General features: G+C 56.4%; 9 protein-coding genes across 9 annotated transcripts, besides 9 other annotated features; all 9 read left to right on the forward strand.

Moving 5' to 3' along the window:
- Positions 1-20: 20 nt before the first annotated feature.
- Positions 21-42: a microsatellite.
- A 276-nt stretch (positions 43-318) lies between these two features.
- On the forward strand, positions 319-1,113 carry Tco025E_06456 (otubain; the record flags this gene model as incomplete). The annotated part of the gene is made up of 1 exon (XM_029373333.1): positions 319-1,113. One exon carries the CDS (start codon positions 319-321, stop codon positions 1,111-1,113), a length of 795 nt encoding a protein of 264 aa, XP_029226546.1.
- A 406-nt stretch (positions 1,114-1,519) lies between these two features.
- Positions 1,520-1,558: a microsatellite.
- Positions 1,559-1,576: 18 nt separating this feature from the next.
- On the forward strand, positions 1,577-4,453 carry Tco025E_06457 (uncharacterized protein; the record flags this gene model as incomplete). Its single annotated transcript, XM_029373334.1, has 1 exon — positions 1,577-4,453. The coding sequence occupies one exon, from the start codon at positions 1,577-1,579 to the stop codon at positions 4,451-4,453; it is 2,877 nt and encodes a 958-aa protein (XP_029226547.1).
- A 72-nt stretch (positions 4,454-4,525) lies between these two features.
- Positions 4,526-4,552: a microsatellite.
- Positions 4,553-4,577: 25 nt separating this feature from the next.
- Positions 4,578-4,607: a microsatellite.
- Positions 4,608-5,119: 512 nt separating this feature from the next.
- Positions 5,120-7,459, forward strand: Tco025E_06458 (uncharacterized protein; the record flags this gene model as incomplete). Its single annotated transcript, XM_029373335.1, has 1 exon — positions 5,120-7,459. One exon carries the CDS (start codon positions 5,120-5,122, stop codon positions 7,457-7,459), a length of 2,340 nt encoding a protein of 779 aa, XP_029226548.1.
- A 412-nt stretch (positions 7,460-7,871) lies between these two features.
- Positions 7,872-7,938: a microsatellite.
- Positions 7,939-7,963: 25 nt separating this feature from the next.
- On the forward strand, positions 7,964-9,340 carry Tco025E_06459 (putative zinc-finger protein ZPR1; the record flags this gene model as incomplete). Its single annotated transcript, XM_029373336.1, has 1 exon — positions 7,964-9,340. One exon carries the CDS (start codon positions 7,964-7,966, stop codon positions 9,338-9,340), a length of 1,377 nt encoding a protein of 458 aa, XP_029226549.1.
- A 72-nt stretch (positions 9,341-9,412) lies between these two features.
- Positions 9,413-9,433: a microsatellite.
- Positions 9,434-9,791: 358 nt separating this feature from the next.
- On the forward strand, positions 9,792-10,106 carry Tco025E_06460 (uncharacterized protein; the record flags this gene model as incomplete). Its single annotated transcript, XM_029373337.1, has 1 exon — positions 9,792-10,106. The coding sequence occupies one exon, from the start codon at positions 9,792-9,794 to the stop codon at positions 10,104-10,106; it is 315 nt and encodes a 104-aa protein (XP_029226550.1).
- Positions 10,107-10,130: 24 nt separating this feature from the next.
- Positions 10,131-10,157: a microsatellite.
- Positions 10,158-10,372: 215 nt separating this feature from the next.
- Positions 10,373-11,176, forward strand: Tco025E_06461 (uncharacterized protein; the record flags this gene model as incomplete). Its single annotated transcript, XM_029373338.1, has 1 exon — positions 10,373-11,176. The coding sequence occupies one exon, from the start codon at positions 10,373-10,375 to the stop codon at positions 11,174-11,176; it is 804 nt and encodes a 267-aa protein (XP_029226551.1).
- Positions 11,177-11,312: 136 nt separating this feature from the next.
- Positions 11,313-11,342: a microsatellite.
- Positions 11,343-11,393: 51 nt separating this feature from the next.
- Tco025E_06462 (uncharacterized protein) lies at positions 11,394-11,951 on the forward strand (the record flags this gene model as incomplete). The annotated part of the gene is made up of 1 exon (XM_029373339.1): positions 11,394-11,951. One exon carries the CDS (start codon positions 11,394-11,396, stop codon positions 11,949-11,951), a length of 558 nt encoding a protein of 185 aa, XP_029226552.1.
- Positions 11,952-13,016: 1,065 nt separating this feature from the next.
- Positions 13,017-14,219, forward strand: Tco025E_06463 (rabGTPase-activating protein; the record flags this gene model as incomplete). The annotated part of the gene is made up of 1 exon (XM_029373340.1): positions 13,017-14,219. The coding sequence occupies one exon, from the start codon at positions 13,017-13,019 to the stop codon at positions 14,217-14,219; it is 1,203 nt and encodes a 400-aa protein (XP_029226553.1).
- Positions 14,220-14,584: 365 nt separating this feature from the next.
- Tco025E_06464 (uncharacterized protein) lies at positions 14,585-15,508 on the forward strand (the record flags this gene model as incomplete). Its single annotated transcript, XM_029373341.1, has 1 exon — positions 14,585-15,508. One exon carries the CDS (start codon positions 14,585-14,587, stop codon positions 15,506-15,508), a length of 924 nt encoding a protein of 307 aa, XP_029226554.1.
- Positions 15,509-15,914: 406 nt separating this feature from the next.
- Positions 15,915-15,950: a microsatellite.
- The last annotated feature ends 107 nt before the right edge of the window (positions 15,951-16,057 follow it).

The raw sequence follows: 16,057 nt of genomic DNA on the forward strand, positions 1-16,057 counted from the left end.
ATTTGTCTCTTTTTTTCTTTTGTGTGTGTGTGTGTGTGTGTGGCTTGAGGTAAGAAATTTTTTTTTTGGTTTCCTTCCCGACGTGTTATTGTTATTTTGCGTTTGCGTGCGTGTGCGTGTGCGGCGCCGCCTGTTTTATTACACGCACTGCTTTTTCTCTCCCACTCGCCTTCCCCTCGCACTGTTGACTTTGGCTGCGTGGAAGGACCTTGCGGCGCGGACGCACTGACCCCTGCCTCTCCGTGCGGTATTCCAGCGGCCCGTTGCCTTTGCGCGTGCGCCTGACTCGCACTCCGTCCCGCCCCGCCCCAACGCGCCATGGCGGCCACCACTCACGACCGCGAGGTGCAACTGGCGATTATTCGGAGCGAAATTGAGGCCTCACCACTCCTCACTGAACACGTGGAGGCGCTGTCGGAAACGTGTACCCTCGTGAGGGAATTCGCGAACAACTCTGCGATGTTCCCAAAGGTGCTTTCACTCTTTGCACCAGACAACGCTGATCGCTACAGCGGCATTCGGTACGCGCGGCGCGATGGAAACTGCTTCTTCCGCTGTGCCGTCTTCGCCCTGCTGGAGGCTCTGCTCCGCGATAGGGCGCTGGCGGCGAGGTACCTAGAACTGGCCAGGGAGCTAACCAAGAAGCTAAAGAGCGACTACGGTGACTTCGTTGAGGACTTCTGCGACGCGGCGATTGCCGCAATTTATGAAATCGAGTCTGGATCCTGTACGACGGCGGCGGAGCTGTATGCACTGGCGACTTCAAGGGACGCGGAGTACATGCTTTACTTCTACCGCTACGCCGTTTCCAATTACATACGTGCCCATGGGGACGACTTCCTTCCGTTTGTCATGGGACTTAATTACGAAAGCGTCGAGGAATTTTGCCGGGCAGAAATTGATGCGGTGTCAAGCGAAAGCGATCACATGCAGGTGGTGGCGTTCGCCAGGTGCTTCGATGTGCGCATTGTTGTGGAGTACTTGGACGGCAGCGCGGGTACGTGCGCCACGCGCCACACCTTTGCCAGCGGCTCGAGCGACGCCAACGACGACGCGTGTATTGTACTGACGCTGTTGTACCGCCCGGGGCACTACGACCTCCTGTACAAGTGAGTCCTCCCTCCCCGGCATGGGACTGCGGCAGCCCGGAGATGTTTGTACTTGTCTGGGGCCTCCCTCTGTGCGTCGCTGTCCGAGGGGAGGCAAAAAAGGGGGAGACGCAGAGACGTAGGGGATGTGCAACGGGACTGCGCAAGTTGAACCTGCGGCCCATCGAGAGGGGCTCATACCCCGACTGCGTTGAACATTTTCGGATAGGTTGAGCGGGAGCCATCCTAGCGCCCTTGCATCCTCCTCACCGTTTCTTTTTCGCTTTTTTTTTTAATCCTTTGCACAATCCGACGGCTGCCTACCGCGGAGGAAAAAGAAAAAGAAAAAAAAACAGTGGCGAAGGGGAAGGTGCGGGGGCAGCGGCACGCATCTCCCGCGGTAACAAGCACGACGCGAGAGACGCAGACAGATATAATATACAGTTGTATTGTATATATATTCATATATAACCACATAGCGTACGCCTATGAAGAAGTGGTGGCGGACTGAAGCTTTACGAGAAGCGCAGCCGTCTGTTTTGAGCCGCGCCAACGGCAGCCGCGGCGCTGGAGTATTCGTTGCTCCGCCTCACAGCCCCGACAACAAGATTTGTAGCAATGCCAGCGGCGGTGGGGACTCCTCCGCGGCGGCGGATTCTGGAGATCTTTTCGGTGGTATGGAGGTTGTGCGCACACGCCACAGGAGGTCTGCCGCAAGTACGGCAGGGTCACACACGCCTCGTGGTGACTCCTCCGCTTCCGTGCAGATGAAGGACTGCGTTCAACCGCTGACACCTGCGGCGGAGCCAAGCCCTTTTTTTATGCGCTTTGAAATGTCTCCGGGCGCCGTGCAGGATGAGGAGGAGGCTCCGCAAGTGACGCAAATGCGCCAGCGGCTGGAACGCTACTTTGAGTTGTACAATCCATCGAAGTTGTCGCAGGTGGAGGACACCATAAAGGCGTTTATGGGAAGGGAGGAGGAACTGTTTGTGCAGCTGGTCTCAAACTATGGCCCGGAGCCTAACGAATTGAAGGCGAGTGCCCTTCCGCGTGGGGATAAACTGCCTCCGCCAGGCGCCGCGAGCGAGACGGAGTCGGCGTTTGACTTTATCGCCAGCGGAGCGAAGAAACACCGCTGTGACAACCGCGAGGGCGTCGCTGCGAATACGCCACTTGCGGCCGTCGTCTCTTCGTGCATGCGTAGGGACGCTGCGGACTTGAATCCGCGGCAAACGCCAGTGGAAGCTGCTCATACGCTTCTTGACGACGGGGACGGCACCAAACCTGCGTTTGACTTTCTTGCGCCAAGAGAGGCTGGAGAGCCCTCAGGCTTTGACGTTGTGCCGCTCCCCGCCGTGGCCGGTGCCAAGCTGGCGCCTGATTCCGCTGCCGAAGAAACCGACGGCGCAGCAGTAAGAAACGCAGAAGGCATGCATACGGAAGCAAAAACAGAATCAGACGCAGCACCGCATGTATGTCGAAGTGCCTTGGAATCCGACGAAGACAGCAATGACAAGGAGGAGGACACCACCGTGGAGGAGAATGTCAAGGCCTCCTGTAGCAGGGGTCACAAATGCAGTGGGAGCAGCAGTAGTAGCCGCGATAAAATTACGGGTAGTGACGCGAAGAGCGGAACTGAGGCAATCTGGGATATTCAGCGGCGTGAAGTTCAGGACTCGCAAGGTGACGTTCTCCTGGCCCGAGCGAACCTCTCACTCGTTTTGGATGAGATCCGTGCATCCATTGAGCGGCGTCGTGAGTGTATGACTGCAGTGAGCAAACTTGAGAAGCGTGTGGAGCAGTGTGCGGCGGAGGAGGCGTTTGAGGAAGCGGCTCTGCTGAGCGCCGAGCTAGAGCAGCTTGGCGCACAGCTGGCGGAGCTCGATGGGGCGCCAGTGCGGCTGCTAGCATCGCTTTGCGCACGGCGTGATGCAGCGGTGGAGGTGGTGCGTTCGCTTGCGCGGCTGTTGCGGCGGCATCGACAGGAGCTCATTGACTCCAAGGACGGCGCGGACCGGCGTGTGAGGAAGTTTATTCAAGAAGTGACGCGCAGTCTGGAGACGCGCAGGGAGGAGGTGGGCGCCGCCATTGAGCAGGCGAAGCGTCTGGAGGAGAGCGCGAGGCGGGAGCAAACAGGCCTCAGGGAAAGAAGGGCGGCGTTAAGGGAAAAGATGCTGCGGCAAAGCGAGGAGCTGCGGACACTGCAGGGGCGGGTTTCGCAAGAAAAGATGGAGGTGGACGCTGAGATTGCTGCGCTGGAGGCAAAACTTGCCACACTGCGTCGGACAAGCGCGGAGAAGGCGGCGGAACTGCAGGAAGTGACGTCAACTCTGCTGCGAGTGGAGGCCGAGCAGGAGTCGATGGAGCGCGACATTGACAACTTTCTCAACGAGGAGGAGGATCGCGTACGCGTGGCTGCCGCCAACCTGGAGCAGCTTCAGCAGGAGAGCGACGTGCTGCGGGCGGAGGCGGAGGCGTTTGACGCCAAGCGAGACTCGTTGTTATCGGAGCTGCAGGATTGTGTGACGCGAATCGACGTCTATGAGCAGCGCCAGACGCTGCTCGAGAGAGAGACCCTTTCGGATTTGCAGAAGTACACCAACGCCGTGGTGGAGCTCCTGCGGATGCGGAATGCCGGCCGCGGCGTCCTGTTCACCGCGCCCTCGTTGACATCGTGTGGCGCGGCGGCGGCGGGGAACACGCACGAGGCGGCGGAGGCGGAGGAGGAAGAAGAGGAGACGCCTCTCTCGCATGTGAACCGACTGCGGAGGCAGCTGTCCACGCTCAACGCGGAAGACGAGACAAGCGAGGCGCTGGTCGCGTCGCTTGGGGTGCAGCTGGCGGAGACGCGAAACAACATCCCGCTTCTAGAGGCGGCGAAGAAGGCGGCGGCGGCGGCACTGCGCTTCAAGGAGGCCCAGCTCAAGGCGGACGAGATACGCCGTCAAACGGCGTCGATGGCTGGACTCACCGCCGCTATCGATGCCGCTCAGGAGCGAATTCGGGCAAACGCTCTAGAACGTTCCTCGCTGCAGCAGCAGCTAACCCAGGAGCGTGCCAAGGCGGCGGCGCGGGCGCGAGGGTTTCTTGCGCGATACCGTGACGCACTTGAGGCGGCGGCGATGGTCACATCCGCAACTGCCACGCCGAACCTCTTGCAGCTTGCGGCCGAGGATGCGGGCCACGATGAACTGGCGGAGGCCATGCAACGACTGATGACCACGCTGCAGCAGGAGTGCTCGGAGGCGGCGTTGCCGGACCGAGCAGAGGAGGGTAACGACGGTGTGATTGGCTCGCCGGAGGCAGTGCCCAAAGAGACGACAGCGAGCATGATGAATGAAAAGTTGGGCGAGCAGGGAGCTTAAGATGCCGTCGCGGCGGGAACTCAAGAGCTGTGAGGAAATCTGAGACGACGACCGCCTCTTACTAGCGTGACCTTTTTCTTTTTTGTTTTTTTGTTTTTTGAAACCATTCTTGGCATGCAGCGCAATATATATATATATATATATATATATATATTTCTGTGTGTTGATACACGCTTCTATACTTCCAGGTGGAGTATGCATAAGTGCGTGTGTATGTCTGCACGTATGGTTTGTCGTTTCCTTCCCTCTTTCCTTCCTGCGATTTCCATGGATTTGCGTCTGTGTTTTGTTTTTGCCCATTTCTTTTTCTTTTTTACCTTGTTCCTGGGCGTGCTTCGACCACACAACCAAAATTTGGAGAAGTTTCGTTGGGTCGGAGGGGGGGCACACGCGAGATGCCTTAAAGCTCAAATGTTTGCCTGCGTTGCTAGTTATTATTTGCCGTGATGAAGAGTCAGCCGGGCTCATTTTCCCTGCCTCTTCTTACGCGGTCTGTCCCAGTCCTTGCATCCGTGTACGTCGTTCCGGAGGTAATGTAATGCCGTGGTTTGAAGCACCATTTTTGTTTTACTTCTGCCCTTTTTTTTTTCGTTTTTCTGTCTCTCGTGATGGACCCACAAATACGCACAGGTGCTCTTATGCATGACGCAGGCGGTCGGGGGGGCGATGGTGCCGGAGTGTGCAACAATGACGCAACCGTCACACATACAGGAATTCTTCTACGTCTCTCTGCAACACACGTCAAGGGAACTAGGCGAGGGAACGCACTGGGCCGTGGCGAGAGTTCGGCAGGCAGCGATGGGGTTTTTTCTTCTTGATCGGTTTCAAATCAAAAGGTTTGCTGTGTGGATTGCAACCTACCACTACGTTCCTCTACTGGCGTCCATCTTGGCCATCTTAGTGAACTGTATTTTACACCTCTTCTTTCAGTTCGTCTTTCCTGTGCTGCGCGAGAAGTATCACTGGGGCATGTACACATGGCGGGATGTGAAGGAGATTCCCCTTCGTCATGACGTGGTTTGGGCGTTGAGTTTGGTGTTATCCCACATCTGCATCCTTCTAGGAATAGCTGCTATTGGCTACAAGCTGGCGGCTGTCGTCACGGATGCCATGATTGACTCCTGTCTGGTGACTTATAATGAGGCTGCCCAGTGCACAGTTGGTTTTCATCGCCTGCTTCAGGGATACCAGTCGTTGATTGCGCTGCCCTATGCGAGGTTGTTTGCGTTAGTTTTGGTGTGTTGTGCCTTTTGCTTTATCATAGGCATTTTTAACAGCGATTCACTTATCCATTGGGAACGTCAGGGCAATGACATTTTCTTCCTATTTCTTGCTACAATGTCGCTGTTAGCGGGAGCGTTCATCTGGAGCTACTATCGTAGCGTGGATGATCCCTTGGGGCCTGCCATGACGCGGTGGTGGCGCAAGGCGGTGCCGCGCGTACGGCGCTCCTACTTGTATGTGCTTGCACTCTACTGCGCGTACCTTTCCTGGGTAAAGGGCTACAACCGTGGGTTTGCGCGCTTCTGCGAGGGAATGCTGTACGTCAGCACGCTTCACGTTGTCCTGCTGCTGTCAAGCAGGCTGACGATGTTTTTTTACCATCTCGCAATCTTCACCGCGGCAGCGGCGCGGGTTCCGAGACGACGGAACGGACTTGTTTGTTACGCCTTATTGCTGAGTCCCTTGGTCGCCTCCTCCGTGGTCTTCCTTTCTCCGGCACTTCTGCTTGTGCGGGTGCTCTGCGTTTGCGGGATTCTCAGCCTTGTTGTTCGGCGCTGGCGCCGGCTGGACGACGACGGGCGGCCGCAGGAGGGCGCCCCCGGGCAGTGCGGCGCGGCAGCGCAACCCCGCGCTTCCACGACGCCGAAGCACGAGGCCGGGGGCGGCGCGACGGCGCGGCGCGCCGCCCGCCACCGCCCGGGAGTGTTGCTGCGCGCCTTCCATCGGCTCTCCTTGACGTCGGCGGTTGCGCTCGTCCTCGGCCTCGCCGTGTGGGTAAGTGTCAAGCACCCCGGCTTTGAGGGCACCACGCCCACCCGGTGCGACGGCGACGGCACGGGCGAGCGCATCCGAGTGACGGCGCGCTACATGGTGGCCGACATCCGCAGCCAGGCCCCCCGCGCGCGGCCCGGGAAGTCGGTGGCCGAAGAAGCAGAGGCGAAGCACGATGTCGCCCGGTACTCCGCCCTCTGCTCGCACCTGTGGGCTGACAGCCTGCACGCCGCCGACCTCGCATACTTCTCACTCATGTCCTATTTGCAGCGGGACTCGACGGATTTTCGCGCAATGCTCGATTTTTACCGGCGCTTCCGCGATGGTGGGTCGGACTGGGTGGCGGTTCCCACAAACCACACATACGGCCGTGCCGTCTTCCGTCACATTTACTCGCCGTCGAAAGACACCTCCGTGATTGCTGTGCGAGGCACCGACATCACCTCGCCGTTTGACTTTCTGCAGAACCTGCTGCTCTTTAGTGAGATTGGGGTTTTCAAGCTGTTTGCGAGCTTTCTCCCACTGAGCGGTCTCATTCCTGAGAGCGTCATTTCCGACTACGTGGCGGCGTCGAGCGCGATAAGCTCGATACTTTTGGGCGGGACAACGAGTGACTACTACCACCTCCACGTTGAGGAGTACTTGCGCACCGTTACCTCGCGGCACATCATTTTGACGGGCCACTCCCTTGGCGGTGTCGTGGCGCAAATTGTGGCGGCTCGCAGGCGACTTCCTGGTGTCGCATTTAGCAGCCCCGGGGTCAACCTGATGCGGAAGAAGTTGCAGATTGACTCCGACGCCATCGACGGCTTCACGACAAACGTCATTGTGTCGAATGACTTCACCGTGGATATTGATGCCCCCGGTGGGACGGTGCACCACATCCAGTGTGAGCACCAAACGGCGGAAGTGTGCCACTCCATCGAACTTCATGCAATCCGCATGTGGGCCGTCTGCCCATCGTATCGTTCACGGACGGCTCTTAACGTCACGTACACGTTGACTGGGTAGAAGAGGATAGCCTGTAGAGATTCAGCTTGCGTGTGCATGCCTGCTTTTATATGCTTTTGCACAAGTGATAATCATCTTGTATGCAGAAATTTTTATATACGCACACTATATATATATATACACACACACCTCTGGAAATGCGGGCAACCTCTGCCTCAGAGCCGTCTGAGAACTCCCCCAAAAAGTATCATGAGGCTGCAGAACAATTTGACGACGACGCTGCTGCTCTTCTCGTCCTCTCACGCAGCCGCGGAAATCATGAAAATGGAAAGTAGAGACGTGGGCGATGAAACCGAGATTGCGTTCCGTTTTGCGTGAGACGCTGCCAGCGCTGCCGCGGCTAGTTCTTGTTGTCGTTGCTGAAGTTAAATGCGTGTGCGTAAGTGTGGCCATGTGCGGGTTGAATTTCCTCTTTTTTTTGTTGTTGTTGTTTATTGCCTTGTCGTTGCTGTTGTTTTCTGTCTCATTGTTGTGTTTGTAGGAGACCCTCGCTTCACTCGAGCAATGGCGGCCCTACCAGAGGGGCAGCCGCAGCCGCCACCGCCAGAGGCGGAGGCAACAGATGACACCGGTGCGCCGAACTTCATCAAGACGGAGGTGGGCGAGATGAACACCGTTGAGTCGCTGTGCCCCAAGTGCGGCGAGAACGGCACCACGCGTCTGATGATCACTAACATACCGCATTTCAAGGAAGTCATCGTGAGCAGTTTTGAGTGCCCGCACTGTGGCGAGAGGAACAATGAGGTGTCGTTTGGTGGCACCTTTGGCCCCAAGGCGGTTCGCTATGAACTTGAGGTGAAGTCAAAGAAGGATTTGGATCGCCAGGTGGTCAAGTCGGATTTCGCGACGGTGCGAATTCCCCAGCTGGATCTGGAAATTCCGCCAGAGTCCCAGCGGGGCCTTCTCAACACCGTTGAGGGATTTTTGGAGCAAACCGAAACTGGGCTTCAGCTGCAGCAGCCACTGCGCCGCATTGAAGAGCCGGAGTTGTACGAAAAGCTGGAGGCCTTTTGTCAGAGGCTTCGGGAGTACCGCACGGGCGATATTCCCTTCACCTTCATCGTTGACGATCCTGCCGGGAATAGCTACATTGAGGCCTACTACGACTACTACCACCCCACCATCGATCCCCAGCTCACTCACTATGAAGTGGAACGCACCGATGTGCAACGACAGATATTAGGACTGACGGTTGACTACAATACAAGGAGAGATGAGGAGCAGGAGCGCGTGGTGGAGGAGGGTCATTTTGACGATGTGATGCGCATGCAAACGGAGTGCCCTGCGTGCAAGAAGCAGGGATTCATTAATATGCAACAAATTGACATTCCCTACTTTAAGGAAACCGTCATTATGGCGTTTCGTTGTGAATTCTGCGGCTATAAAAGTAACGAGGTAAAGTCGGGGGGGAAGGTTTCCGACACAGGTCTGAGGATTGAGCTGCGCGTTGAGGCGGAGGATGACCTGAAGCGGGACGTTCTCAAGTCTGAAACCGCCACGCTGAACATACCGGAGGTGGCGCTGGAGGTGGCGCCCGGCACGCTGGGGGGTTTCTTTTCCACCGTGGAGGGGACGGTCATGATGGTGCGGGATCAGTTGCGCAACCTGCCGCAGGCAGAGTTCGCAAAGGGGGACTCCGCCGACACAGATGGAGAGTCAAAGACGCTACTGGAGTTTGTGAAGGAGCTGGATGATCTTCTGGAGGTGAAGCGGCCTTTTACCTTCATTCTTGACGATCCCTTGGCGAACATTTACGTGCAAAACCCGCGCGAGCATCTGCCACCGCCGGCGAACCAAGACCCGCGGCTTACCAAGACGTCCTACGTGCGGAGCTACGAGCAGGATGAGGATCTTGGATTTCATCAGATGAAGGTTGACTGACGGACGTTAAAAAAAAAAAAAGAGTTGTTCTGGCTTGTTGTTTGTTTCTCTTGGAGGAAGGCGAAGAAGTGAATATATATATATATACATATACCTGTTAAAAAGCAATGAGAAATTTGGGGAGGGGGGGGGGACGAACAAATGCATCGCCGAGTAGTGTTTGTTATTTCTCCCTCACTCTTTCTCTCTTTCGCGTTAAGGCGGGGTTCTTCGCCACCCCGCGCTTGTGGTGTCTGCCTGCTGGTCGTCCGATAGGCACATATGCGTGTATGCCTGCACATATGCGGACGCACAATTATTTCCTTCTTTGTTTGTCTCCATTGCAGGCTCGCTTCCTCTTCTTCTTTTGCGTCTTGTGATTCGCTCCCTGCTTGGACGTGTAGGGTGGGTGTCGTGTCTTGCGGTTCTCTCTGGGCCGCGTGGGGGAATCCCTTTCTTGGCGGCTTTTTCCATGGCCTCGGAGCTGCGGCAGAGGCTGCACGTCATCGCCGACTACCTAGACGAGGGCGAGGCACTGTTTAACGAAGTCTTTGCGCACCAACATGGCGTCGACGCAGCACCACGCCAGGCGAGCCATCCGTCGACGGAGTCCGCGTTCTCTGCGTCGCCTCCCACATCCCCTGCAACGGCGCCGCGGGAGCTGCAAATGTCACCCGAAGTTCAGCACGCACTGCGGACTGGACGCGAAGTCCACGAACGCGTGAGGCATGTGCTACAAGAAGCGGCCAGGAATCCCGCCTTCACACTTGCAACCCTTCGCTGCTGACCTGTGCGTGATGACGTGACATGCCTTCTGTACTCTTCTCTGCTCCTCTCTCCCATGCAGAGGTAATAACTTTGCAGCGAAGAGAGTCGAGTGTCGCTGCGCCTGCCGCCGCTGCACGTGTAAATTTTCCTCTCTTCCTTGCTGCTTGTGCTGCCGTTTTCTAGCGTGGTGCGCAGGCAAGTCCTCCTCTCTCGCTCATCCACACACTTGCTGCCGCCCCCCTGCAGCAACACACACAGGTGCGAGTGAATTGGCGGGGCTCAATAATGAGCCTCGATCACCGCGCCCTGCAGAGTGCCACTGCCATAGAGCGCGATTACACGAAGATTTTAGACGGCTCCCTCTCCCTGGAAAAGGAAATAGAGAAGTATTACCTGCGTGAGGAGGCCGCCATTCGTGAGCGTGTCTTGCTGCTTGATCAAATTCAAAGCACCATTGCGGACGAGCGGCGATGCCTCGAGATTGATCACCAGCAGTGCCGCTCACAGATCAGTACCGCGCGAAAGAACCACCTGACGCTGCAGTGTGACCAGACAAAATTCTCGCAGGTGGTCGGCCGCACGGGGTCTGTCTTGGACAAGGAGGAGAAGAACCTGGAGGAGCGGCTCGCCTGGGTAAGTGAGCGCTTGCGTGAGGAGGCGCGGGAGCTGGAGCTCCTCGCGGAGCGGCGCGAGCGGCTCGAGAGGGATGAGCGAGCGATGGAGCGACGCGAGCTTCAGCAGTTTAACGCCGAGCAGAGCCTGGAGAAGGCGGTGCGGGAGCTAAAGACGCTCGAGAACGAAGTTGAACAACGAAATCGGGTGCTAGCAAAAAAACATGAAACCATCTCCGAGTGGAATCACTCACTGGAGAGCCGCGAGAGGGAGCTGGCGCGTTGCCAGGAGGATTTTAGAGAAGACCTGAGGCGGCTGGAGGAGGACGAAAAGTTGTTCGGCGTGCATAACAGCAGCAGTAGTGTGGTCCCCATGGTGTCCCAGCGGGAGGTCATGGATGATCATAACATGACAATTGAGAAGGAGACTCAGTGTGAGGAGATTGATGTGGAGGAGGAGGAATATCAGTCGGACTGAAACGCCACGGACGGGGCGTATTTTTTTTTTTTTGATGCCCCTGCCGCATCCTTTCTTTGGGGCGTTTGATCGAATACTGCATCTTTTTTTTCTTCTGCACCTTCTCCGCCGCCTCTATGATTCCTTGTGTTGGTTTTCTCATCTCTTTTTCTTTTTCTCTCTCTCTTTTTTTTTGCCGTCGCCCTTTGGTTTCTTCGGTCGCGGGGAACAAAAGGGGATGGTGGGCTGTTCCTCGTGCTGCGTGTCTGCCGTCGGCCGCGGTGGGTGGGGCCGGCGCGGTGGGAACGACACACGCGGGGTGCCCACACACGACGCCGTCCACGAACGCCTATTTGGGTTGTCGCGGTGCCGGCAGTGCACGTGCCAGGCGCCTCTTCACGTGGATTCCGAAGACGACAGCAACTGCACCTTCACGCCTGCCGTCAACCACACGCATGAGGCGCTTCTTGCGCGCTGGGCGGAGGGTGTAACTGTGTTTGAGCGGCTCTACGGCAACGCACTTTTTTTGCAGCGGCGACGGCAACAGTTACAAGAGACGAAGGCCTTCGCGAGACGCCACCGAGTGAGGCCTGCGTCAGCGACGGGCAGTTGGTACTCGGCGGCGGTGTCGCAGTCAGAATCGGCGGAATACAAGGCAACACGCGGTGTCGCTGCCAAGGTGTTAGTGAAGGGAGGGACGAAAGCGATGTCGCCGCTTTGCTTCCAGGAGAATGACCAACGAGGACCCTCTACGAGTGCGACGATGCGCACTAGAAGACGACCGTGTCTCACGTGAGTGCAGTTGCGCTTGACGCGAGAGTTCTTTTATTAGATGTGGCAAGTATAACGCCTTAGATATACACAGTTGGGTGCCGGGGAGAAGTCGCAAACGAAGCATCTTCCCCCATTTTTTTACAGTTATTTTTTTTTTCCGTGTGCGCCACACGTACCAACACACAGACACCTTTTCTCACTGCGGCGAAAGGGGACGTGGCTTCCATCAAACTCTGTTATTTCCCCATGGTTACAGGAAGTTGTTGCACGGCCGGGGGGGGGGGGCACTGCGTCGTGGCGTACGTCGTGGTGCCCACGGGGGCTGCGGCTTCTGGCCTCTGTGCCGAGAACGAGGGCCCTCCGTGCACCTCCCCCGGGTACCGTGTTGTGGATTGCCAGTACACCGCCAGAACTCTGTTCTGTGGGCATGTGCGTGGAGTGTGTCAGCGCGGCGCTGGGTGCCCCCTGCTACGGCCATACTGTGGACCGTCTAGTCGCAGAAGCTGCGCCTGTGCCAGTCCTCGGTGGTGACGCGAAGGCGGTGATGCAGCAACGTTTGTACAGTCTCCGCGGATGCAGCCCATGGAACAACTTCCACGCGCAGCTTTAACGTCTCCTCGAGCACCTCCTTGATCAAGCTTTGACCCTTAGCACTCCATGATTTCTGGTAGGCAGACGGGGCTGTCGTGATTCCACTCTGCCCCATGCGAACGTACTGAGTACTGGAAGCAAATTTCTGAAAAGCAACGTTGTGGTTACTACCTGCCTTTATTTTGCTTGGTTTTATGTCGTCATGTCTTTTTTTTTCTTTCTTTTTGCGTCTGTGTGCATGAGAGAGAGGAGGTGGGGGGGGGGGGGCTGAAGGAGTGCTAGTTTATTTTTGACCTCCCTTGTGGATGCTTGCTCTTTGAAGTTCACGGTCATTTATTGCAGGGATTCCAATAATGACCGTGAAAAGCCTCCTTCTCCCGCGTGCGTTTCCATTGCACTCTCCTCCTCCTGCCTCTATTGTTTGGTGCGCGTTGTGGCCCTTCTTCTCCCACGCCGCCAGGGTTGCATTGCGGCGTGGGGCGGGGTGTTCGTCGCCATGGAGGAGCTGAGGAGTCTCCACCGCTCCGCTCAGGAGGGCCGCTTGGAGGAGGCGCTGCTTGAGCGCGCGTTAAACTTTGCGCATCATCGTCCCTTTCGCGCCCTCCACAGTCTTCGCTGGCGGCTCTTGCTGGGACTTCTCCCGTTAGACGTGGAGGCTGGCAGCTACCGCCAGGTGTGGGCGGAGTGCACCCGTGCGGGGGGGCGCGAATGGAAGGAGCTGAACGACCACCTGCGACAGCGTCTCCTCGTCACCGCCTCTGCGGTGCGCCCTGTAGGAAAGAGGGGGAACTTTGCTGGAAGCGACTCCTCCATCTCCGGCGAGGATGAGGAGGACATGACTGTGGAGAATCCGCTTCTTCCGTCTGAGGGGAGTTCCTACGCCCTGCAGTACACCGTGGACACGATACGCGCCACCGCCCAGAAGGATTTGGATCGACTTCACTGGGAGCTTCCGCTGTTTGAGCAATCCACCACGAAGAGTGCCTTGCTGGACATTTTTGTCCACTACTGTCTCCGCCATGACTGTCAGTACAGACAGGGCATGCACGAGGTTGCGGCATTTATTCTCTACCTGACCCACACCGACGCCGCTCTTCTCGAAGAGCTTTTCGCGACCTCTGAGGAAGTTGACATGGCACTGGTGGCTGACTTTAGATGCGTCTGCCCCACCGACGGCGTGACGGCGATCTCTTTTTTGCTCTTTGAGGCCATTATGGATGCCTCCGGGTTGCATCTCTCCGAGTGGTACCACACGGACGAGGAGAATGCGCCCGGCGGCATTGTCAGTGCGTCACACAAGACGCAGAAGGAATTACTGGCGGAGCTTGACCCTGAGTTGCACCAGCAAATGAATGTGGCGTACGCGATTGAGGGCACGTCGTATCTAATACGCTGGTTGCGTCTTCTTTTTATTCGGGAGTTTTCTATCCCCCAATGCGCCGACCTGTGGGACGTCTTCCTCTCAGAACGCTTTCTTGCGAGGCAGAGTGAGTATCGCCTCAACAACAGTATCGTTACGATGCTTGCCGCGTCCATGCTGTTGTACGTGAAGCAGGATCTTATGGTGGGCTGCATTGCGGCGCTTAAGCGTCTGATGAAGTACCCACCGCTGGAGGACGTGGGCGTCTTGGTGGAAATGACAATCCCGCGCGTGGATCCGCAAAGGCACGGCATCGGTCGTTACTTTACTCCGCTGTAGTCCAGTATGAAGTTGCCGGAGCCTCGCACCCTTCGCCGGACCCCGACGACGTGGATCGCATTGGCGGGGGGGGGGGGAGGGGCCGCTCGTGCCACGGAGGAACTTCATGGCACGTGGAGCTCGTTTCTGCGCCACTGGGGACAGCAAAGGGCAGGGATAAAGGAGCGAAGTGGAACCTCCACACGCATCCAAGGAAACGGGGACTAGAAGGACAACTAAAAAAAGGAAAAAAAAACTGCTTGCTTAAATATTTATTTATTTATTGCCGTAATTTGTCCCTTCTTCGTCTGTGCTGCGCAGCTCCCACTCCTGCCCCCCTGCCTCTTCGTGTGCTCGTTCTAGACCCTCTTGCCAGCACCCATAAGATGTCGTCCGTCGTTGCAAGGGCTTCGTTTTGGCTCCTCCACGCCGTTGTACACGTTATTCATGTGTATATTCCCCGTCTCCATCGGGTGCTCAAGGCAATTATTGGCGAGGAGGCCTGCGATGAAGCCAAGCAACAGATTAAGCTTCTGGGTGATGAGTCCACAACACGGGTTCTTTTTGCTATTGAGAGCATGGTTGGTTTCCGCTACACCGCCCCTCCATATAACGGGCATATAAGTACAGTGCTCTGCAGCCTGCGCCCATCAAAACCGATCAAGTACACGCGAGAGGTGGTTGACGGCGCAGATGGCAATCCCATCTGCCTTGACTGGCTGCTTGCAGATGAGAAGCGTGGTCCAACAAACGGCATCATGATTATTTTCCCTGGCCTCGCTTCTTGGTCTCAGACTAACTACGTTCAACATTATGTGTGGCACGCGCACGACAAGGGCTTTCACTGCTGTGTCTTCAACACACGGGGCATGGGCGACACCCCGCTGACGCAACCGAGACTCATGTCTGCGGCATGGACTGGTGACGTTCGCTGGGTTGCCCGCACAGCCCTTTCAAGGAAGGCGATTTCGTCAAGGCTTGGCAGATCGGCCGAAAATGTATGGGGTGTTGGTTTTAGTCTGGGCGGGGTAGTCTTGGCAAAGTACTTGGAGGAGGAGGGAAAAAGTATGCCAAAAGCGATGCTTCCGTTTGACGCCGCCCTTATTGTTAACAGCCCCCTGGATACATTGGCTTCAAAGGCGAATATGATGAAGCCCAAAAATGCGTTTTATCAAAAAAATTTAACTGGCGGCCTCGTTCGCTACGCCATTCGCCATATTGATATTGTTAAACAACTACCAGGAATTAGTCACGACGGTATTCGCAAGGACCCGCTGCGATTCCTAAAAAAAGTTGAGGAACTTATATGAATTTGACGCCCACATCACCGCCCCCCACAACGGCTTCTCCAACCCTGAAGAGTACTACGCCGCGGTAAACACGCTGACGTCTCTTCGACATTGCACGATACCTGCTCTTTGCGTGATAGCCCGTGACGATCCTGTCACAGGTGACCCACCCACAACACAAATGAGAGAGTTGGTCAACGCCAACAAGCTTGTCGCCTTTCTTGAACTTCCTCGCGGAGGTCACCTGGGATATATTGGATCTCCGCTTGAGGAGTGGCGTGGAGAACCCTCATTTATGGAGGTCCTCACGTGCAATATATGTAAGGCGTCCCAAGGAAAGGACTCTCTGCGGATGCAAGCAGTGGAGCGGTAAATAAGTTGATTGCCAAGGATCTCTTGTTGTTGTTTTTTTTGCACCCTTCCCTCCTTATTGTGTTTTGTTTTGTTTTGTCTCTTTTTTTTTCACCTTTGTGCTGTGTGCTTCGGATGTGTAGGAAACAGCAGGGCGAGATAAAAAAAACGGTGTTGTTGCCTTGGTTGCTTTGCGAACATCGGCTTGTTTATATTCAT

This window comes from Trypanosoma conorhini, assembly GCF_003719485.1.
Source record: "Trypanosoma conorhini strain 025E chromosome Unknown Tco_14.4_contig_00436, whole genome shotgun sequence".
Taxonomy (NCBI): domain Eukaryota; phylum Euglenozoa; class Kinetoplastea; order Trypanosomatida; family Trypanosomatidae; genus Trypanosoma; species Trypanosoma conorhini.